The 24,691-nt window shown below is 35.1% G+C and overlaps 1 protein-coding gene across 1 annotated transcript in view; it reads right to left on the reverse strand.

Annotated features, from left to right (window-relative positions):
- The window catches only part of CEP128 (centrosomal protein 128), a 414,945-nt gene that overhangs the window by 82,254 nt on the left and 308,000 nt on the right, over positions 1 to 24,691 (reverse strand). Inside the window, exon 21 of the mRNA XM_081292429.1 lies at positions 3,267 to 3,316. Within this exon, the coding sequence (XP_081148555.1) occupies positions 3,267 to 3,316 (50 nt within the window). The remainder of the gene's footprint in view (positions 1 to 3,266; positions 3,317 to 24,691) is intronic.

Raw genomic sequence — 24,691 nt, forward strand, 5'->3', positions numbered from 1 at the left:
TTCTAGAGTTGTGCTCCAGGCTTTCCCTTTTTCTTGGCCTACACACTTCCTCTGAGAGTTTTCATTGCTCCTATGACTGGTAGTATCATTCATATGCTATGGATATCAGGTTTGAGGACATCATATTCTGCATGTTCTCTAAACCCCCCGAGTGCCTGACTCAGATGAACCCCAAGAGAATTTCAAAATACCAAAATTAATCAGCTTACCCTCTCATTGACCAGCACACCATCCAAGAAATTGTTTAGTTAAGAAACCTGAGACTCATTTTAATTTCTTCCTTTTTATTTCCTACAATCATTCTCAAAAGTTCCATTGCTTCTTCTGTCCTAAAATATATTAAGAACCCACCACTCTTCTTCACACTGCCTGCTGCCACCCAGTCCAGGGTACCATAGTGTCTTGCTGAGATTCTCACAAGTATCTGCTGAGTTGGTCTCCCTGGTTTCATTCTTAACTTTCTCCAATTATTTTCAACTTTATAGTCATTTACCTATTCAGAATGCAAATTTGATCATATTGTTCTCATGTTTCAAACCCTTCACAGACTTTGTATATACTAAAGTTCAAGCTCCTTTATAATGTCCTTCAGACTTCTGCTCACCTTACATTACCTTTCAAGTCTCTCCTCATTCAGATGCCACATTTCACCAGACTGAACTTCTTTCAGCTCCTTAAACATGTAGGTGTGCTCTCTTATCAGAGTGCTTCCCAGATCTTCCCAGTGCCTCAAATTTTTCTTACCTTCACCCCCAAACTTTCCCAGATAACTCTTAGTTATTGTTTAAACACTGGCTTCCATGGATCGCCACCCATCATGGCTCAACCCATCTACCTTCTATTACACTTAACTGCCCAACCAACAACGATTATTCCTCTGGTAACTTAGACATTCCCTCTTAATATCATTTTTCAAATGTTTTATTATAAACCTCATTTAAGACTCTTCTCTGCTAATTCTGGTATAAAGGGCCAGAAACAATCCAGTATAGAGAGGTTGGCTTTGGAGTGCTAGCACCTAGTTCCATGAATGATATTAGTGTTCAATCAATATCCACTCTGAGTACATAGAGAACCTTTTATTTATTGAAAACACCCCTGACCCTTAAGGAGAATAACATTAAATGTAGAATATCTGTTATACATAATTATAAGATGATAATGAGTAAATAAAATTGACTCTAATTTGGATAACATGAAGATTTGCTAACATTGTAAATTGGAATTAAATATTTAGCTCTCCTTCTGGGATAATCTGATCTACACAAAATACTTCTGGAAGGCAGTTTTATGATTTATATTACAGATGAGAACATAAAGCACAGCAAAGTTAATTGAGTTACCCAAGGTTACCCAGTGAAACAGAAGCTGAGCCAAAACTCAAAACTCAAAAGCTGTTGACCTCCAATCCTTACTGTTAACATTTTTGGGGAAATTATTTTGTCCTTCCCTCCCAAAGTACTATTGTATTATTGTAGGACATACTTTAATAGCCTTCTCCAAACTATCACCTATGATATTTTTCATTTGAATATAGAAATTCAGGGATTTTCAGGGGATTTTCCTCTAGCCTTTTATATTAAAGCCTTTCTGTGATGTGCCTCTGAACTCATTGCTCTGAGAGGTGTCAGCTCCCTGTATTCTTAATGGCACATTAGTATCAGACATTAGTCATCACTAAACAGGGCCAACATTTAACTCTTCTGCTGTAGGAGACCATATTGCACATTTGACATCTATAAATGTCCAAAGTTAGTTGGCTGTGCATTCCATTGCACTGGGTGAACATTTTGGTAGAAAATGCTGCCAACAGTTAATAAACATTTGAGAAGCAACATAGGCTATTATATTTAATGGGATTACTGATTCCAACAATTATATTCTCAGAGAAATAAACTCAGAATTATTTCAAAAGGCTAGATATGTACTCAGTAAATATGTTTATATGTGGTACCGTGAGTCCAATGGCAGTCACAATATATAGCCAAATGCCAAAAGACCTTATTATTGTCTCACTAGACATGTTTACTGAACACAGAGCTTTGCTTTTTATAACAAGCATTGCTGAGATTAATACCACAGAGACTGGCAATGTGAGCATACACTACTTGTTTTTTTGTTGTTGTTATTGTTTGTATGTTTGTTTGTTTGTTTGTTAGCCACACAGTGGACCAACTAGTGTTCTTATTTTTTATATCTGAATATAGTTTAAGATACTAAAGGACTTTAATCTGTACAAATCTGTAACTAATACATGCCACTTTTATTGTACACATAGAACTCCAATACCTTAGCATTTTCAGATGGATAAACCATCAAACAGAAGAATCCGCAATCACAAAATATTTCCCATGCTCTTTGAGCTTTACTTGACCCATTCTTTTTTCCACAGAAGCAAACATCTTCACCCCAGTGCACTTGAGCCTGCTCATTATATCACTCTCCCCAGTCTGGCCTTATAGCTCCAGGCCCATGAAGAACTCTAAATGTCCAAAGTATTTACTGTTCTTAATCTTCAACGTGACGTTAAGTGAATTGGTTCTGTCATGTGTATATAACTGATTGTGTTTCCTCTAATAAAGACAGACAGCTGAGTTACCCATTTGTAAGTTAGCCCAATGTAATGGGAAGAGAGAACTTCTGTCGGATGCTAACTTAACTCAATAGCTTGTATCATAGAAATATCAATTAAAATTCTAGCAGAAACTTTCAAACACAATTTTCAAAAAATCACACCAATATTTTAGGAATTTGGTCCAATGCTTATACAACTCAAAAGTAACTTAAAATTTCCTTAAAAAAAAGAAAGTGCAAAAATTCATGGTAAATTGAGAGGCTATATAAGGAAAATATTAAGCTTCATATATGTGTTAACATTTCTGGTTGGTCACTGATAGTCAATATAAATAGAGTCAGGATACTTTTGACTTACACTTGAAAATGTCAGTTCCATGAATTCATCCTCCTTCATCAGCCTTATTTTTGGAGAAATTACTGAAAGGATGTTACATTCATTTCCTAATGCTGAAATTCTCACTATACCATACCCCGAAATAGTTTCCTTTGCAGAGTAGCCCAGAGGCTGAGCTGGCTTTCTGCTTTAGCTTACAAGTTTTCTCTCAAAGACTCTTAAAGGGAACTTTTTTTGATATTGCATTTGTCACCCATTTCCTATAACAGTCTGAATGTGACTATGAAGGATAACAGAGCAAAAAATAAATGTTTTTATCCCAAGGATACTTGCCCTGTTTGAGAATTTTCTTTACCTGCAGAGATTCCATTTCTTCATCTTTTCTTTGGGTCTCTTCTAGCAGATCTACAATAAGAAAGTAAAATACCCATGAAAATGCAATGTCAAACTGGGTTGCTTCTTATTATTGAATGTAATTCAGTTGATAGCTTGCATAATCTGCTGGGAAGAGAATTTGATATTGAAGTGCGAGAAGCAATATACAGAAATGCCCTCTGATGCCAACTGATGAGATGCTGCAGAGCTCTAGACTCTGCCAAACCTAAGCTAGCTGAGAAGACTTGGGAGGTCCCAACTTTATGAGATACTACAGGATGATATCAAATCAATTACAAATCAAAAATTCACACCAATATTTTAGGAATTTGGTCCAATGCCTATACAACTCAAAAGTAACTTAAAATTTCCTTTAAAAAAGTCTTTTTTTTCATTAAGTAGAAACAAACCATTTGCTCTTAAAATAAGTTTTTAAGCCAAGTTCTACCCTGAGTCAATTTTTATAAGCAAATTAAAACTACCTGGAATAATGGGGTGTTCTTAATGGAAGTAGAGCACCACCTCTACTGTAAAATTATATTAATTATCATTTCACACCAAGAGGGTGGGATGCATTGAAGCTATATCTGACCAAGAGTTTGGCACCATCTCAGAGAAATTAATGGCTGGAAAAGAAGGTAGTCAATTGAAGAGAGACCTGTATTAATGCATGCATACAGCCATGGTGTCTCAGTGCCCTACATTAATTTATGAACTGCTCTGAAGGAAAACACATTTGGCAAGCAGAATTTTCTGCCTGCAGCTATACCACCCTGTGCTATGATCTTATTAGATCTCACAAATCTAAAGAGGGCTGGGTTGAGTCAGACCTTGGATGAAAACTAGCAAGAGATACCTACAGCAGTGCACATTAGTATTAGCATTTGCCTTACTCTGTGATTGATATAGTTTACCAAGAGGCAGTATAGCATAAAAGAAAAATATAATGTATGGACGTTCAATATATATTCCAGAAAGGTAAATGAAAATGTTTTTAGCAAGTGCTACACGAGACGCAGAAGGAAGTGGTAATACAGTGGGTGGCAAAGTCACTTGGATGTATGTCATAAGTGGATAGGCAATACACTGAAACTTCAGGACCTGGCAGATGGTATAATTGATGGTGATGGCCTTTTGAGATTGCATGGCTAAGAAGGCTACAGAGAAGAGGCAAGCAATTCCAACAACACACAATGTGCCTCAGTTAAGGAAGAGAAGTAATTTTTATTCTGTATCCCATAGAAGAACTGACGGGCTCCCCCAAATTCCCACATTCCAGTTATGTCAACAATGACAGAAGGATGACAATGTTTAAGGGGCATTTTGGGGAATTAGTTGGCATATTAGGTTTTTTAGTTTGAGGTGTCAAAGCAAATCTGGAGTGCAGGACACTGAATAAGAGTCCTCACTCATTCCTCTTCCTGCAACTTATTTGCACTGAGATGCTGCAGCTGCTTCCATCAGGGTGTCATGGACATCTGCTTCTCTACTTCTTGCATCTGGGCTGCCCTCCTGACTTGATTTGGGGAACAGAATACAGCAGAAACAACTCTGTGCCAATTGTGTTGAGGCTTTGAGAGGCCTTGCACATTCTCACTTTTCCAAGAGAAACCATGTTGTTACCATATGAGGAAGCCCTGGACAACCTGCTAGTTGACAAGAAAAGTCTGACCCAGGACTGTCCCCACTGAACACTACCCTGAAGGTGGCCCCAGGTGGTATCCAGCTCACATCCGAGCAGAACTGCCCAACTGACCTGAAGGTAACCACAGATGACTCAGATGGAAGCCCAGTTGAGGCCAGACAAACTCCCCAGCCAAGTTCAGAGCCACTTTGAACTGACAGAATCATGAGCTTAATAAAATTTGGGAATAGTCTGGATCAAGAACTTGATAAGTGACAGCAACCAGCTGCTAATTAACAACAAACATTTAGTATTTATTAAAAAATTATAGGAGTAACTAACAAATACATGAGAAAAGTGGATTCACATTCTGAAGAGTATAACAACTAGAGCAAGTCAGGATGGGTGGGGATGTAGGTATTATAAACACATGGTCATTTTATTCTAAATATCTCCAATATTCATGTCCCTCCAGTCAAAATGAGATTCCAGGAATAGCTAATGAGAATAGCTTAGATCTCTTCCCTACTACTTAGGTAGGGCAAAGTAGAGAATACTTTCACTAACAATTCCAAAAGGATTGGACTAAGAGTAGAAAGGATGGTCTCTACATGCCAAATTAGGGTATTATTAATAGAAGAAGAAAGGATGAACAAGAGACTGACCAAAACAACAGATGATTATTCCAATTGGCTTCGATAAATTGTGTCTTCAGCCCAACTTTCTCAGATATTTGTGATTTATATGATCACTACTTTGTTGTTATAAGGATGCAGTCATTTTGCTATATTCCACTTTGGGAAATTAGGAGGTTCTCAGAGGTGGGCTCTTTGTAACAAATTGCATTGTTTAATGGTGCAGTGGAACTGGAGTGATATATAGTAGGGGATCATAAATGAATGATCAGAAAATGAATCTTGTACCTCCAGAGACAAGTTGGTAGAGAAAATACCAGACATCACAGAAAAAGTGTACAGGATAAATGCTAGGTAATGGATCTCTTACACAGTCAAACCCAACTCAGTCATCTGATAAAATACAGATGTAAGAAAGTTCAGCATACCATTCTCTTTGAGGACTTCCTGTTCCTCTTCTTCATGTAATTCCTGCGACACTTCAGTTAGGTGCCTAACTAATTTGACATGCCATAAAAGTAGCTCGTGATCCTGGCTGGCAAGAAGGAACCTCTATTAGCCTGGTACTTCCAAAGCTGTATATTTTAGTAAGTTGGAGGAATTTGTTAAACAATAAAGGTGGCAAAGAAGAAAACAGAGAGAAACAAAGAAAGAGCTGGTTGAGGACTATATCCATCTCTGACTACAAAACTCAAAACTGGACTTCTAGTCAATTTCTTTTCTTCTTCTTCCTTCCTTTTTTTTCTTTATTTCATTTTTTTCTTAAATTAGATTTAAGTTTTCTTTTAAAGTTTCTGGGTATGTGATGGTGTTAAAACTTTTTATCATTGTTCAGAAACCTGGAGAATTTAGTGCTTGGAAAAAACTTTCAGTTCCACACTGAAACATTTCATTCTATAATAAATAAGTGAATGATTTGCCTGAGATTGTCTAGTTAGTACTAAAACCACATCTAGAGCTTTAGTCTAATATATCATGCTCTCACTTGTACCACTCTATTTAATTATACCCTTGTTCCTACTGTTACTTATTTAAAACACGCACACACACACACACACACACACACACGTCTCTGACTTGCTTTGGGAGTTCTCTAGTGGCAACAACCAGGGTTTCTTGTGTCTCCCTAACTACTGCCTCCCTACCTTGATACTTGACTTAGATCCCAGCTTGCCTTCACCTACATCAACTGCTCACTTGTTAGGTGCACTGTTCAACTACATCCATTTGGGATGATGAATACTGCTATTAACCTGTACTGATGAAATATGGCCACGGGCATAACTGAGAAGAACTAGCCCATGGCAAAGACATGCAAGCCAAGGGACAGCAGGTGAGATCTTTGGATAGCTGAAAGGAAATAATGCTGTGACAACTGAGCATGATCAGTGCCCCTTGTTATAATGAGCAATCTTTTGTTCTGATGTTTGTAAGAACAAAGACAAAGATCAGCATGGAAAATGCTGAAGGACTGCTCTGCTCCCTGGCTCACCACTGGCATGTTCCTGTTTTCCCTCATTAGTTTTTGGTTTGCTGTTTAAGACAAACAGCAATTCAACTGCCATGCAAATTGTTGTGGCTAAATATGCTTCCATCAACATTAGTCAATGAAAGACTTTTGGTGAAAAGGGAAGTAGCCCTGTGTATTTTGGATTGGCTCCAATATTTTAAATGAGCTGATAGTGATTATGACATATGGGGGGGGTCCTATATTACAAAGCAGAACATCATAGATGAGAATTGAGACTCTAGTTGTTTTGTTTTGCTCCACTCTGCATTTCTGTGGCACACTTAGGGTAATATATCCTGACCATATTTTTGGCTAAGACAATTTTATACCCTTTTGTTTATTTATTTGTATTTAAAAGGTGAATCAAGTCTGGGTATATCTAAATAACACATTCATCTAGTAATTTGACCCTTCAGAGGAATGCTGAAGATCAAGTTTAGAAATGACTATTTTTTCCTTTACCATTTACTGTAAAGTATCTTATCCATAGTACAATCAGGCTGGCCAATAATGGGCAGAAAGTTATAGAAAGTGGGGCCTGAGATACAGCAAAATTTAGGAGCACAGCACTGGACAGAGTACCACTGGCAGCAGAACATGTTGAATTAATGATTGTGGTTTAGAGAAAAGCATTTAGCTTCTGGCTCTTGTACCTTACCCAGTAATTCAGTGCTCCTGTTCAATGTTATGCTGTGTCCTGACATTTACTAAAAATAACATATAATGTAAATTCTCAAAAGAGCTCAATATTTATTTCTCTAAATTGTGCATTCCTCTTTGTGGAGAGCAGTCATGGTATAATGAAATCAAACAAATAAAATAGCACACTAAAATCCATAAGAGGCCATAAACAATGGACTAGCCTCCCACAGTTACACCCCAGTTGCTCAAGACATTGGCTACATGACCAAGACAATGGTCAGTTTTTCTTTTTCTTCCTGGGCTACTCAGTTATTGGGATCATTGACATTTTAGGGATAGAAGGGAACACTGAAGTAATGTAATTCAGGTTTTAAATTTTTTTAAAGTAGCATTCCATTTTGTAAGTGAAACACAAATCATCCAGTAATATTATAAATAAAATAACTTAAAAAGCTGAAAGGGAGCTGTTGGAGTTGGAGCAGAAGTGGAGAATCTGAGGCCTGCTTGCCAAGACTCCCTGTATCCCAAACCTTTGGTATCACAGTAGACTAGAAAGCTCCAAATTATATTGATTACAAAAAAAAAAAAAAACACTGATCTAACTGAGCATGGTGGCACATGCCTGTAATTCCAGTGGCTTAGGAGGCTGAGGCAAGAGGGCCACGAGTGGCTCAGTGGTTAAGCACCCCTGGATTCAATCCCCAGCACCAAAACAACAAACCCCCACTGATCTAATTCAAACTCTTCACATATTATGGATGAGGATTAAATTTTAAGAGATCTAATGCCTTTGTTAATGTCACACAGCTAGTTAACAGACATGCATGAATCTGAACATAGGACTTTTGCTCTAAACTAGAATCCAGTACTTTCTTTTGCAAAACCATGACTGCCCCCCTTTGCCTTTCAATATTTGTATTAAAATGACATAGTATTCAAATATTTACCATTAATACTAATACATTTTCTTTTTTATTAAATTAGTTATTTATTCTAATTTGTTGTACGCGATGGTAGAATGCAATTCATTTCAGATTACACATATAGAGCACAATTTTTCAAGTCACTGATTGTACACAAAGTATTTTCACACCATTTGTGTCTTCAGACATGTACTTAGGGTAATGATGTCTAACTCATTCCACCATCATTCCTATCTCCTTGCCCCCTCCCTTCCCTTCCCTCCCCTTTGCCCTATTATTCAAAGTTTTACCATAAATACTAGTACATTTTCTAATTCTTCCCCAAGCTGAAAGAAAACTTCCTTAAACTACTTATGTGACACTGGCAGGCCTGTGAGAAGGCCTACAGTTACTAACTGTCCACATTTAAATTCTTCAACTCAGAGATAGCATCAAAAGATGTGACTCTGATGGAAAGCAAGACCCAGACACTTGAGAAGGCAGCTGCATTAGCAAGGCATGTTCATCATAGTGCATGCAGAATAACTCACATAATAAAGCAATAATCAAAAATCTCTTTCAATGAGTAACAGTTGAAAAGTTTCTCAGCTTAACATAACACTGTCCAGTAAATGGCTTTCCTGTATCATTACGCTAGTGAAGGGAAACAGAATAAAAGGATAATGAGTCTCTACATTAGCTCAAATATCTCAAATACAATCAAATATGTTTGGCCTTAAATTAATACAGTCAGCCCATTGCATTGTAGATTCCATTTCCATGGATTCAACCAATCGTGGAATGAAAATATTCTTTAAAAAAAATTCTGTCTGTACTGAACGCTTCAGACCTTTCCACTTGTTATTGCTCCTCAACAACACAGCATAACAACTATTTATATAGCTTTAACACTGTATTGGGCACTAAGTCATCTAAGAATGATTTGGAGCACATGAGTAGGTAATATGGAAATACTATACTACTTTATATAAGGGACTTGAGCATCCTCATATTTTGGAGTCTGTGTGAACCAATTCCCAGTGGCTACTACAGGATATGTATACATGAACAATACTTAAAACAGTGTCAGCTTCATAGTAAGATTTACATATATGTTAGCTCTTATTATTATTTTTAAAGTCACCCTTAATTATATCTTATAAAATCAGGAAAATGTGTGAAAAATAATGAGATGCAATTTAAGACAAATAAAAAAAGACCTCCTGGTACACTGCCTTTAGACTCCATCTATAATAGGGAGCTGCATTCCTTAAAACTCTGCCACATCTACTGCCACCCACTGGTACAGATCTGGATATACCACAATGAGTTAAAGAGTTTTCTCATGAGGCCTTACCACAGAAAACACACAGGTTTTACCCAGTGAACAGGATGTTTTGTTTATTACAGTGACATAAAATTACATGTCAGATAAGCACGTCATCTGCCTTATTAAATATTCCTTGAAAAAAACACACACACACACACAAAAAATGAAGAACAACATTCAGAAAGTATGGCTACCCCTTGTGGTTTGTCTCAGACGCTGAAACAACATACTGGTCTACAGATGGAGCTGTACTAGTGCAACAAATGAAAGGTTTATAGTCCACTGTCTGTCTCGGTTATGTGGTAAAACACCCAAATACAGGTACTTGTATTTTTATTTGATGTTAATTCACTTTGGGTGAAAATTTCCATCTTAGAGATTTAAAACCCCTTGCCCATAGCTACAGTATAAAAAACAGCACAAAAATCTACACCCTTCTACCTCATTCCTAGCTCTAGTTATTAAGAAATATCAAGCTATAGAATGAAAGTTCTGACCCAGTCGACTATTAATCTTTTGTTACTTCTATTAACAACAAAAACAGAGAAAGTAAGAATGTGTTCATTACAAGGCACTGTCATAACTTGGTGAATGAGCTGTCTTGGTGAAAAAGACTATATGTGACAAACAGCAAAATAGGCAAGAGAAGTTTATGGTCTACTGTAAATACTACTTTAAGAATCAGTTTTATGTGCTCAGATCCAGGCATAAAATTCTGTTTCTTCCTATATGCACTATCATCTCTGAATTGTACTCTTCCAGTGGAAAGTTTGGCTTGTATGTAAAGCCCTTAGGTTAGAAGATGGTTTATCCTGGACCCTAGTTTTGACTGTAGACTTATAGAGCACAACTGTGTATACATATTTGGGCTTATAGAAGTCCTGTGTATCTGACTTGTTCTTTGATTATCTCTTGGTTACAGAAGGTACAAATAATTTTGCTAAACCAAATCTGGTCTTCTTAGATCTCTGATGTTCCTGGGTCTACTGAACTTGTATTTTTAGATGAAAGTTTTTCAAACTTCTTCAATTCTTATGACCTAAGGGTAAAACAAACCTCAGAAATGGAATTATGATATGATGTTCAGTGCATCTGGTTACAGAGTCTAGCTCAATGTCAAATACCAGGTATATCTCCTTTGGCAATTCACATATAAAGAGCATGTAACTATGTGTTTTATACTTGCTATACTATATTGTAAATAATACCTGGCCTGAAGTAGAGGCAACTCCTTCAAGACCTTCATAAGTACCAGGATTTTCTTCTCAATTTGTCCTAGCATTGATATATTGGCACATTCTCTTAGGTTACTAAATGATTAGAGATGCTTATAGTGTATTTATGATTTATACATAAAAACAAAACAATTGATAGTAAAGGAGATACAGGAAAATTTTTAAAAATTTTTAAGTTTAAATATTCAGTTTTAAAATATGATTGATCCAAAACCTTATATTACTAAATTAAATCCAAGATCAGGAATATTGCATTCAACTGTCTCTTCATTCCTATCCCCAGTCTGGGACATTTTAGAGATCAGGTATCACAGCTCAGCATTGTTAGAGTGTTTATATTTATAAAGTCCTTTCTTTAAAGAGTTCATATAAAGATCTTAACATAAAATATCTTTTCACCCATTGGACTTTCAAAACCAGGATGGAAATTTTTCTGAACTTGAGAAACATTATTGACATTTACTTCTGGGTGAGCAAATCACTGACAACCTCTTTGTCTCAAACACAAGCCTTGAAACATATAAACATTCTATGAAAACTAAAATAGGTAAAGAAGCAAGCGGAAGTTAGTGTTGCTAACTAGATGACTTTAAAACATTGAAACTATCCTATATTATCCCACAGGACCAGTGCAATCAAAAGGCATTTTGAGGAAGACCCACGATGGCCCCTGCAGGTCTGCAAATGGAGGAAAGAGACACCAGGCAAGGACTGATGACAGTTTCCAGAAATTGGAAAAGGTGAAAAGCCAGATTGTGCCCCAAAGCCTCCAGACAGGAATTAAGTGCTGTTGACACCTTGGTTTATAATCTGCTGAGACCCACGTGTACTTTTGCCTCCCAGAGAACAAATCTGAGTTGTTTTAAGCCACTAAATTTGTGGTAATTTATTATAGCAGCAATGGGAAACATATATATATATATATATACCTAAGGTATAAAATATACCTTAGAAGTTTAAGTTATATTCTACTAAAAACAAATCTAAGGGCACATGCTACCTACCACAATCACAGAGGTTATAATCAAAATGTACTCCACATAGTGTATGGTATTCCACAGAGGATGTACGTAATTCAATGAAAGCCTTGTGACAAAACCTTTCATAAAAAGTAGGATCCATGAAAACTAGGCCTTTAATGGTAAAATTTCAGGTAACATCCTGTCAGAATTTGTGACTCCAAGATTGTTAGTTCTCTTATAGAAAGAGTCATGCACACCTATTTTAGTTCCTTAAAAAGTTCTTGGTAAATTCCTTCAAATTATCCCTACTGCTACACCTACTCTGGAGAATAATTATATAGACAAAGCTATAAAGTTTAGTCATCCCTGTAAAAACTATGTGCTGAGGTTAACATTTAAGAAATGGCTTGATGTGCAGTACTCCAAGGCTAGGTATTGTGGCTCTGTTCACGACTATATCCTCAATACCTGCTCCAGTGCCTGGCCCAAAATATGCCCCATGTGTGTATTTTTTTCTTTTTTAACTAGTGAAGCTATTTTCAAGAAAGTGATTAATAACTGCATATGATATGCTACATAATATTTACCAGACTATAGGTGCCCATAAATTTGCTGACCTTATAACTGAATTTATTATTTTTTTAGATTAAGTTTACAAATCCATGCAACTTACCTTTTTTTAATTCCCCTTCACACAATGTGAAATGAGAATTCAGAAATCTTCTCTACATATAAAGAGCAAGTCAATAACAACACCAGGTAAGTAGCTGACATAAGAATGACCAGCTGCAACATACAGTAAAGTCTACATAGTTCTTAAGCAAGGAAAAGAATGTGCACAGAAACAGGTTTCATCCTGGAATGGGAATCATGTGTTGCCATAGCTAAAAATTTCTGAATTTTAACAAAATTTTCCTCATCTTGGGTGAAGAAACTGTGAATTTTGGAATATCCCAGATTTTGGTATATCCCAAACAGAATAAAATGAAGGAAATTCACTTTGAGATATTTCATAGTCAACAATCTGAGAACCAAAGAAAAAACCTGTTTTCTTTTTTTAAAAAAATTTAATTCTTATTTTTGCAGTACTTGGGATTGAACCCAGTACTGAAGACTGAACTTGTGGCTGGCAAAAGAACAAAATTTGAAAGCAGCAAGAGAGAAACAATACCTTAACTATAGTAGGAAAACAATAATAGTGTAATTCTCAATAGAAAACACAAAGTCCATAAGGAAAGGTCATATTACTTTAAGGATAAAAGAAAAAAAAAGTTGAAAACAGAATCCTATATCCAATGAAAATATCCTTTAAGAAAATTGAGGATAATATGCTGCCAGGAGACCAACTCTAAAAGAATGAAGAAAGTTCTCGAAATAGAAAAGAAACAGTAAAGAAATATGAGGAGATGATAAATGAAGAAAGAGGGCAAGCAAAAAATATGGTAACAATAGTAGAATTCTCATTACAGATTGAACATTCCTTGTTAGAAATTCTTGGACCAGAAGTTCTTTGGCTTTCAGAGTTTTTCAGATTTTGGATTATCTGCCTAGATTTTACTAGTTGTACATCTCTAATCTAAAAAGCTACAATCTAAAATGATCCCATCTGAAATTATGTGTGTGCCATGTTGTGTTCAAAATATTTTAGATTCTGGGACACTTTGGATTTTTGAATTAGGGATGTTTTAAGCATGTTGAGTTTTTCACATTATGTTGGATGAGTGAAGCTAAAATTATAGTAATATCTGATGTGAATCTAGATGTATCTATAGGAAATAGTTAAGACAACAATAATAAAAAAGGTAAAAAAAGCTTTCTATATTTCAAACTGGTAAAATGAAAATATCACTAGATTATGATAAGTTTTATAAACACACACACACACACACACACACACACACTCTCTCTCTCTCTCTCTCTCAAACACAAGGTGATGCCTAGAGCAACAACTAAAGCCTTTAGAAAGACACATACCCCAAATTCAATAAATTAAAATTCAGGTCTAAAAAAATATTCAAATAAACCATAGGAAAGCAGAAAAAAAACCAGAAAACAAAAGTGACAAACTTAAAACTCTAACAATTCATTAATAGATTATATGAAAATTATCTAAATATGCCAATTTAAGAAACTGGCAAATTGGATGAATGCAGAGAACTCAACAGTATGCTGTCTATATGAAACTTGCTTTGAATATGATATAGACATTTTATAATGAAAGGAGAAAAAAAGGAAAACAAGAGATCTCATGTAAGCATTAAAGAAAAGCAAGAATAACAATATTAATATCAGATAAATTTATTTAATAGCAAAGAAAATGACTACAAACAGAAAGAGGCAGTATATAATAAGGAAAAGATTAATCTACCAAGAAAATATAGCACCCTAAATGTCAATAAGAAAAATCAAAGCTGAAAAATATGTGAAGAAAAAAGCTTGATATAACAGAAGGGAGAAATTGACCAATTTAGAATTAGAGTTGAGACTTCAACATTCCCTTCTCAACAACTGACAGGACAACTCTACAGAAAAACTATCTAGGGAATATAGAATAATAAATCAAGGATATATAAAATCATAACTATAACAAAAAATATGTAAATACTTGGAAACTAAATGACACACTTCTAAATAATCCATGAGTCTTAAGTGAGATTTTAAAAATAAGCTGAATAAAAACATATCAAAATGTGTTGAACAAAGGCAACAGGGAAAAATTCATAGAACAAAATGCATCCATTAGAAAAGAAAGTCTAAAATGAATACTCTATGTTTATATCACAAGAACTTTAGATATGAGTAAAATCAACCCAAGAAAGGAGAAATAATAAAGGTGAGAACAGAAATCAACAAAACTTGGAACAGGAAAATAACAAGTGAAACAACAAGCTTGTTCCTTACATATCTCAGTAAATTGACAAATCTTTAGCATGACTGAGAATAAGAGTCAGGGGTAGGGAGTGGAGAAGAAATGAGACAATTTATCAAAATAAAGAATGGAACAGAGAGTATAATGACAGATCATACTGACCTGATTGAGTGAAAGCTACAGACAACTCTACAAAACCAGACAATATCTCTTCTAAATGCTTGGGATCAGAAGTGTTTTACATTTCAGAGGCTAGTTTTTGTTGTTATTCTTGTTTGTTTGTTTTAATTTTTGCACAGATTTTACTGATTGAGAAACCCTAATCTAAAAATCTGAAATGTTCTAAAATCTGAATCCTTTAGAGTGTAACATAGGCATTCAAAAAATTTTGGATTCCAGAGCATTTTTTATTTCAGATCTTTAGATTAGGGATGCTCAATTTATACAAATTTGACAATTTAGATAAAATGAACTACTTTGACAAATACACAGTACCATAAGTGAGACAATTAAAAAATGTGAATAGCTGTAACTATTAAGAACATTTAATTTGCAATGCAAAAACTCCCAGAAAAATCTTTGCATGCCTGTAATCCCAATGGCTAGGGAGGCTGAGGAAGGAAGTTCAAAAGCCAGCCAGACCCTGTCTCTAAACAAAACACAAAAAAGGCTGGGGATGTGGCTCAATGATCGAGCGCCCGAGTTCCATACCTGATACCCCCTAAACGCCCCCACCAAAAAAAAAAAAAAAAAAAGAGCAGCAAGTAGCACATAATCTCTTCCAGAAAATGGGAGAAAAAGAAATACTTTTCTTAATTTTACTTATATTATATTACTTTGATACCAAAAATAGCAATTCCCTACCTCCATACCCAAGAAAAAGAAAAGCGCAGTTCATTCTCTCCTCCCTCTCCCTCCCTCCCTCCCTCCCTCCCTCCCTCCCTCTCTCTCTCTCTCTCTCTCTCTCTCTCTCTCTCTCCTGAATACAGAAGCAAAAATTCTTAAGAAAATATTATCAAATAGTTTAACAATTTATAAAAAGAACTATATATCATAACCATGTTGTTCTAGGGATGCAAGGCTGGTTCAGTATTTTTCAAAAAATCAATCAGTGTAATGCATCATCTCAATCGGCTAAAGATTGTATCATGATTATATTAATGCATTAATATTTGACAAAATCCATCACACATTCATAATAAAATAAAAACACTGAGAAAAAAAGAAAGGAATTTCCTCAACTTGATAAAGAGATCTACAAAACAAAAAGGAAAAAACAACAAAAATAACTACAACTAACATACTAAATGGTGAAGGACTGAATGTTTTCTCTTAAGATTAGAAATAACACAAGAATGTCCATTCTCAAATTTGTTAAGGCACTAGACAGTCTATTCATACAATAAAAAGGAAATTAAAGGAATATGGATTGGAATTAAATAAATAAAAGTATCCTATTTGCAAATGGCATGGTTGCCTTTATATAAAATTCTAAAAGTTCTAAAAAGCAAAACAATAACCCTAAACCTCAAACATATAAGTGAGTTTAGCAATGTCATGGTATATGAGATAAACAAAAAAACTGATTTATTCTATATAATAGGAAAGAACATGTGGACACCAGAATTAAAAATTACAAGTTACTCAAAAAATAAACTTAAATTTGACAAAACATGTAAAACACGTATTTGCTGAAAACTGCACACACTGATGAAAGAAATCAAAGAAGACCAAATCAAATGGTGAGACACTGTATTCATGAATTAGAAGACTCACATAATATAGGTCAATTCTCTCCAAATTGATATACAAGTTACATATAATTTCCATCAAAATTACAGCAAGATTTTTTTGTAGCTAAAACTAAGATTATCCTAAGATTTATATGAAAAAAAGAACTAGAATAGTTAAAACTTTTTTTAATAATAAACTGGGAGAAATCAATCTATTTTCTTTTTATATAGCTATAGTAATCTAGATTGTATGGGTTTGGTGAAGGGATATACATATATCAATGGAACAGAGTTGAAAATTTAAATTATAGGAAGGGAGAACAGATTAGTGGTGTCAGGGGTTAAGGGTGGAGTGAGGCTGGGAAAGAAGCTATATACAAGGCACCATGAGAGTCTTTGTGTTCATGGAAATGTTTCATATCATGATCAATATCAGCACTCTGGTTGTAATATGATACAATAGTTTTGTAAGTTATTTCTATTGGGGAAAGTGGCTAAAGGGATCATTATGTATTATGGGATATCCCTGTATTATTTTTTATAGTTTCATATGAATCTAAAATTGTCTTCAGAAAAAATTTAATTTTAAAATTCAGAAGGCTTTTAGGCAAAATAATAATAAATACTCTGAGTGATCTGCCTTTCTTTCTTATTTCATTTCAACTAACCTAGTCTAGACAGGTATAATATTTCTTCTTGACTCCTGCAGTTACTGATATTCCTAAAGCAAAGTATACAGTTTGAAACTCTAGTGCCAAAGGAAAGGCAGGCAGGCAGGCAGGCAGGCATGGAGGAAGGAAGGGAAGGAAGGAAGGAATGAGGGTGGGAAAGAATTTGAACGTATTGCGTAAGTCCAGATGTTGGAACTACTAAATAGTTTAAATAATTTATTTTATATATATTCAAAGAAAACTAAAGGAAACCACATTTAAAGACCTGAAACAATGAGAATGATGTCTTACAAAATAAAAATTTCAATAAAGAGATATAAAAAAGAATCAAATAGAAATACTAGATTGAAAAGTACAATAAAATGAAATAGTTCACTAGAGGGGCTCAACAGCAGATGTGAACAGGCTGAAGAAAAAGCAATAAACTTGAAAAGAGAAATCAACAGAGGTTACTGAGTCAGTGGAACAGAAAGAAAATAGATTGAAGAAAACAGAGGCTTTGAAAACAGTGAGATATCTTAAACCACACCAATATGAACATAATGGGACTGCCATAAGGAGAGAAGAAAGAGAATGGGAAAGAAAAATATTTGAAGAATGGCTGAAAATTTCCCCAATTTGGTTAAAACATTAATTTCCCGAACCAAAAAGCACAACAACATAAATAGAATAAATTTTTCAAGATACACACCTACATATATCATGTAGAATTTGCAAGAGCCAAATAAAAGGAAAAAATCTTCAAAGCAGTTAAGAGAGAAGTGATTTATTCCACAGAAAGTATGCTCACTGAAATAGCCAATTTCTCATCAGAAACCATGGACACAAGAAGATAGTGAGATGGCAGACAGAAAACTTTACAAAAATGTCAATGAAAATTCTATATCTGCAAACTTGTCTTTCAAAAAGCAGAGAGAAGCTTAAGACATTTCTAAATTCCTTCAGGCTGAAATGAAAGTACAGAAGACAGAAACTCAAATTCACACACAAGATAAAATGTACCCATAAAGGTACTACACAGATAAATATGAAAAATCAGTGTAAATGTGTTTTTGTTACTAACTCCTTTTTTCTTCTACCAGATTTAAAATAAACTGCACAAAATAGGTCTGTGATGATAGGCAAGCACTGATTGAACATATAATTTCAGTGATTTACTTCATAATGTTTCAGCAATGATGGATCACATGTACAATGGCTGTCCACAAGATAACATGCCCAGTGGCATTGTTTAGAACAGACCACAATATAAGCTATAAAACATGTCTAAATACATTTAAAAGGACTAAAGTCATGCAAAATAGCTCTCTAATCATAATAGAATAATTTTAAAAATGAATAAGAAGAAAATTTTGGAAACACTCAGAAAACAAAAACACAACATACCAAAACCTATGGTATACAGTTTATTAAGGAGGTCTAGGAAGTTCATTTTCCAAAGGGTTTTTACACTAAATGAGAGGAAGCAATTGTGCCATTTCTAAGTGAGATCTTTCATGTGTCCTGGCTCTGGAGCATGGCTCAGAAAGTGAGAGGGTGGCCTTTTTGACCAGCAGCATTGCTACAAGAGCTGAAAGATGGAAACAATTCAACTGTACATCAAATGATGAAGGAGTAGACAAAATGTGGTAAAATATTGTATCATTTCATTATATGAAATGGTCAGAAAAGGCAAATCCATAGAAACAGAAAGTAGTTTAGTAGAGGACAAAGGGAATAGAAGTGAAATCTAATAGCTACTGGGTTGATAAAAACGTTCTCGAATTAAATAGCAAGAACGGTTGTGTGATGTATGAAAATGTATGAACAGATACAACAGATGTATGAAAATGCATACTTTGAAAAGTTGAATTTTATTTTAGGTGAATCATAATTTTTTTAGAAACATGGTAACTATTATCCCTTTTATGAATGGAATACAAACACGACTTGGTATCAAAGCCACTTTGATACACACTCATCCATCTACTCCTCTTTCCTACACTCTAAAATGGGGACAAAAATAACATTATAGGATTATTATTGTGAGATAGTGTACACAGGTTTCTCAATTAATAGGAATTACTATTTTCTCACCCAGCGTGAAGATATTATTATGACAATTATGCATAAAAAATGTGTGTCAAAGATTAGAAAGCCTGCTTGGCTGGAGAGAAAAATATCCAGTAGACTCCTTTATCATTTTATAAAGACCATCAATATTCTCTCAGACATTGTATTCTGTTCTCAAACTGATATCTACAATAATTTTGCCCCTTCCACCTCATATCTTAACTAGGAATTAAGTCCTTCTTGATTATTTGAATATGTGATGATCAATATTGTGGAATGCTGTGAAACAATACAGTTTTTGTTAAATTCCAAATGGTTGCTATGAGTAAAAACAAAAAAGTTATTTATTAACACTTTCAGAAAAGCCAGGATGTCTTCTCAGCCTATATATCCATTCTACTTATAATTATCACACCCTGATTATTATAATACTATCCTGCCTATGTCCTTATCCCTGGTCTCATGGCACTCCACTCTTTTACCACAACTACCTAGTTACGAATTTGAAACAGAACTTCATGATACTCTATTTTAAGACATTGTGGGGCTGTTAACTACTCATAATATTGAATTCCAAGTCAAGTGTTCTTAGGAATAGCCTAAATTTCATGGAAAAAAGTTCTTGAATTCAGCTTTGTTTTCTTCATATGGATATGAGGGTAGAACAGATTAGTCAAATATGGGTAGTATCCCTGTGCTAAGATAAAGTCCAGAATTCTTAGTACATGGTTTATAAAGGATCTGTCTCCAAAATTTTACTTCCAAAAATATTATCTTCTGCCATCACTGTGATATGTCCTTGTATAATGTCCTTCCTGGCCTTTGTTACCCAGGAAAAAGTATGTAACTATTGTTCAAATCCTAGCTCAAAACAAATATCATTAACTAGTATTCACAAATCATTCTGTTAGTCAGCTATCTATCACTGTAACAAAATACTTCAGAAAATCCACTTAAAAAGAGAAAAGGTTTATTTTGGCTTATGGTTTTAGAAATTTCAATCTACAAAGGCTGCATTTTTTTTCAGGCCTATGATGAGGCAGTATACTATAGTAGGGAGTCCATGATGAAAAGCTGCTCATCTCATGGCCAATGGGAAGGAAAGAGTGAGAAGATGGGGCTGGGATTCGAATATTCCCTTTAAGGGCACACCCCCAAAGACCTAGTTTCCCTCCACGAGCTCACCTCCTGAAGGTTCCACCATCTCCCAACAGTGCCACAGTTTGGCAATCCAGCCTTCAACACAAGGGCCTTGAGAGGACATTTAAGACCCAAAACATAATACAACCCAAATCCTTCTCAAATTCCTGGAAAAATTGCTCTTTTGTGTCTTCAGATTGCTTTGTTCACACTTTTATTATTTGTTCTATTAGTATTTGTTCTATTATATCTCATTGCTATGCATTTCGATTTGTCACTAGATTCAAACTCTTTTCCAAACTATTTAGTAAGTACCATGTTTAGGAACTTTAATTCAGAGTAGTATATACTTCAGAAGTATTTGCTTAGTATTTTGTTGTTGTTGTTTTAAACTAGGGATTGAACACAGGGCCTTGAACATGCTAAGCAAGCACTCTGTCAATGAGTTACATCCTTGACTCCTTGAATTTTTTCAAAAAATATATTTTAGTTATACATGAACATAATACCTTTATTTATTTTGTGTAGTGCTAAGGATTGAACCCAGTGCTTCACACATGGTAGGCAAGCGCTCTACCACTGAGCCCCAGCCCCAGCCCCAACTCCTTGAATTTTTAAAAATAATAAAAATAAGATTTCTTAGAAATGTTTACAGAGTTAATGGAGAAGAGAATGAAGGGGAAATATTTATTCCTGCTTTAATGAATGCCAGTCTTTACATCTTTACCATAATAACTGGAAAGCTGGGAGGTCATCAGCTTGCTACCTTGGATATCAGACTTGACATCTGTACCCTGAGATAAGAACATTGGAAGGGAAAACCAGGTGACACAAAATAGCATTTCAAAATAATTATTTTGAAGTTAACATGTGATTTACTTTATTGATTTTATATTACTCTTTCTATATTTTCTTCCTTCTAATCGTCCTGAAATGATTGCAACTTGCTATTCCAAAAGCAGTTATCTTCCAGCAAAAGTCAGAATGATTGAACCAGATCTGAAACTGGGACAACTTCAGAACATGGACATTAACAACAAAATACATGGTGGTTATTCAGACTAATCATTAATGCTCAAGTTCACAGACAAGTTTCTACCAAGCCCATTCAAAGACTAGAAGACAGAAAGCCTGGGTTCTAGTTCTTCCTCTGCTATTAATTAAGTAGACTTACAAAAAAGAAAACTTAAATCTTTTTTGGCTACAATGACCATATTAATAAAATATATTATTTACTAGATTATTGCAGCGATTCCTCTAATACTGAAACTTTAAGCACTGCACTCTGGTAGGCTGCTGCATGGTATCTAAACATAATATTGAGTGGCTCAATTTTCAGGAATAATAATTATTAAGAATTAATGTGGATGACTTTACATAATTATTACAATAACTATTGAGAATTAATGTGGACAGTCAATCCCTCAAAACTTCTTGGAAATGTACACACACACACACACACACACACACAAAATTCTTTCCTTAAAGTAATTATTCTCATTGTTAGGGCTGTTTGTAGATAAGAACACATGACAAATCATTCTCATTCACCTCTAATATCTACCTGTTTTGTTTTACACCGAGGGTAAATACATCTAGATAATTACAAATCTTCCCCTTTTTGTTTCTCAAATCCTCACAATTATAGCAATTCTTTTATAGCTCCTTATCTGGATCCTTTTAAATTCCAATAAACAAATTAAATCACTTTCATCTGGAACTAGAAAACAAGCACAAAGTAGATTTCTTTGCACAGGGATCACATAATATGAATATTTTCATTTGTCAGATCTGTGTCTTTTCATGTCCACCAGTACCCACCTCAGGGCAATAACAAATAACATTTGTCAGATCTGTGTCTTTCATTGCCCACCAGTACCACCTCAGGGCAATAACAAAATATCTTCCAAGGATAGCCACCCCAAATAAGACTTCAGACAAACTGCCAAAGGGCAATTAAGTATACCGAACCCAGTTCACAGAGAGGAAGGTTTGAGATTTCAGTGGTTTTAATCCTTTACTAATAATGAGAATTTAAAGTGTGTTCTCATTTGAATAGAAGAGATTGAAAAAATACTCCACTGGAAATAGGAAAATAAAAGTAAATGAAAACAGTCTCCAATATAAGATTACAGGATAAAAAGAAAAACATTTAATGGGTGTTTTCTTTGGTGTTATGTTCAGATGGCAAACGGTTTTCATGGATAATCTCACAGGTCATTGCTTTCTTTAATTAGCAACTTTTATAAACACAAAAAGAGTCTCAAGTAAATTTTAATACTGATTACACCTGCCTAGACCATTAACAAATTGTCATATTAACACATCACCCACATTTAAAGGTAACCTTCCTTTAAAGGTTACTCATTCCATTTTCATAGATTTTAATTAATTTTTCCTTTCCTACTAGGGTTGATTATTAAACAGCCACAGAGATTTTTGTTTTAATTGTTGTTTTGCTCATGGATCTATAGCACTTTGATGGAAGAGGAGACCCAGAAAGCACAGAAATGTAGAACCCAAATTAGATGGTGGTGATGACCTGTAGATAACAGTGAAAAGCAGCCAGCTCTGTGAACTCCACCAGCTCCCCGACTGAACCAATTTCATGTTGCCGCAATGCTTCTGTAAGTCTCTTTAAAATTCCCCCTTCCGTCAGCAGCTTCTCTTATTTGCATTAACTTGGAATAGCACATATAATCATAAGTGACAGGCTAGAGGGAGTTTAGGGTTATAAAACAGGGAGAGGCAAGGAAAATGCTCATTGTTGAGATTCCCTCAAGTAGAAAATGTTATCTTTGTTTGGGAAACAGAACTTACTTTACTTGCAGTCTAATCCCTAAGGTTGAGGCAGTTCTACAAGTTTATAATGGACTGCAAAGCCTCTATTCTCCAAAATGACCTCTTTTTTTTCCCAGCATTTTCACATATAAATAACTGTAGAAGCTTCTGCACACCACACTATATCACATGTAGGTAAAATATGCAAATCTGCTCAAATACCACCCTATAGAAAATAACTTTCTCTCTCTCTAAAAAAAAAAAAAGAACTTTTCTGATCTAAAAAAATCTAAAACAGCATATGTACTCTTCCCTTCTATCAATGACTGAAGTGATGTAATAAATATGACCAGTTATAAGATAACCAAAATTACAAAACTGAAGGAAGGAGAAATAAGGGTGAAAAACAAAAGTGAATACAAAATCAATAAGATGAATTCAAAATAAAACAGAATGAACTTCACGAGAAATACCTCTTTTTGATGTGGTTTATAAGATTACCTCTAATCTTTCAAGAGAAAAGTGTCAGTCCCTATGCACCAAGCTCAATTGTCTACTTCAGGTGTGTTATAATGAATACAAAGTCCGGCAAGTTGTTTCACCAAAGTCTATATGGACCAAAATACTGTTAATCTTCCAAGGAACCATTTTATAACTTAACTGTCTTAGGCATAGTTTCAAAAAAGCTTTTGGGAATTAAGAGCACTTAGATCCATTTTGCAGGTGCAGGCAAGTTTGGTTGAGAAGGTAATACTCTCCCATACGCTTAGCTTTTCCTGATTAGTCAGGAAAAAAGGCATTCCTAGAGCATAAAGAAACTTTTTAATAAGGTGAGTACCAACACTATTACTTTTTACAGATGACCTAATAGCTTTCCTCTCTTCTTGTAGGGTAGATCTCACCTTCATGCCCCACCCTCACATACCCACCATCCCTGTAGTGGTACCCTCTCTGCACTCACCCATTGCTGAGGGCCATTGCCAAGTAGGAATGACGCATCCAAATTTCCTTGCCAGCGTACCCCATGTTAAATGGACTTGCCTTGGAATTTCGCTGTTGACGTTGCATGTAAGGTGACCTTGCTCAAGGACCAGGGCGGATCCGGGTTTAGAGCTGATCAGGTTTGAGAAAGTATCCCGCTCCTTGAGTTTAAGGCGTTCCCGGTTTAAGACAAGTTTAGGGTGTTCCCGGTTTAAGACAATATGGGTTTTAGGGAAGTTGGAGGTTGAAGATTATTGCTGCTGGGATTAGGGTGTTCCTGCTGCTTGTTCCCGTTGAGTTCTCGTGAGATTCAAATGGGATTTGGAATAAAGCCTCGT

Source organism: Spermophilus citellus (assembly GCF_964194105.1).
Source record: "Spermophilus citellus genome assembly, chromosome: 4".
Taxonomy (NCBI): Eukaryota; Metazoa; Chordata; class Mammalia; order Rodentia; family Sciuridae; genus Spermophilus; species Spermophilus citellus.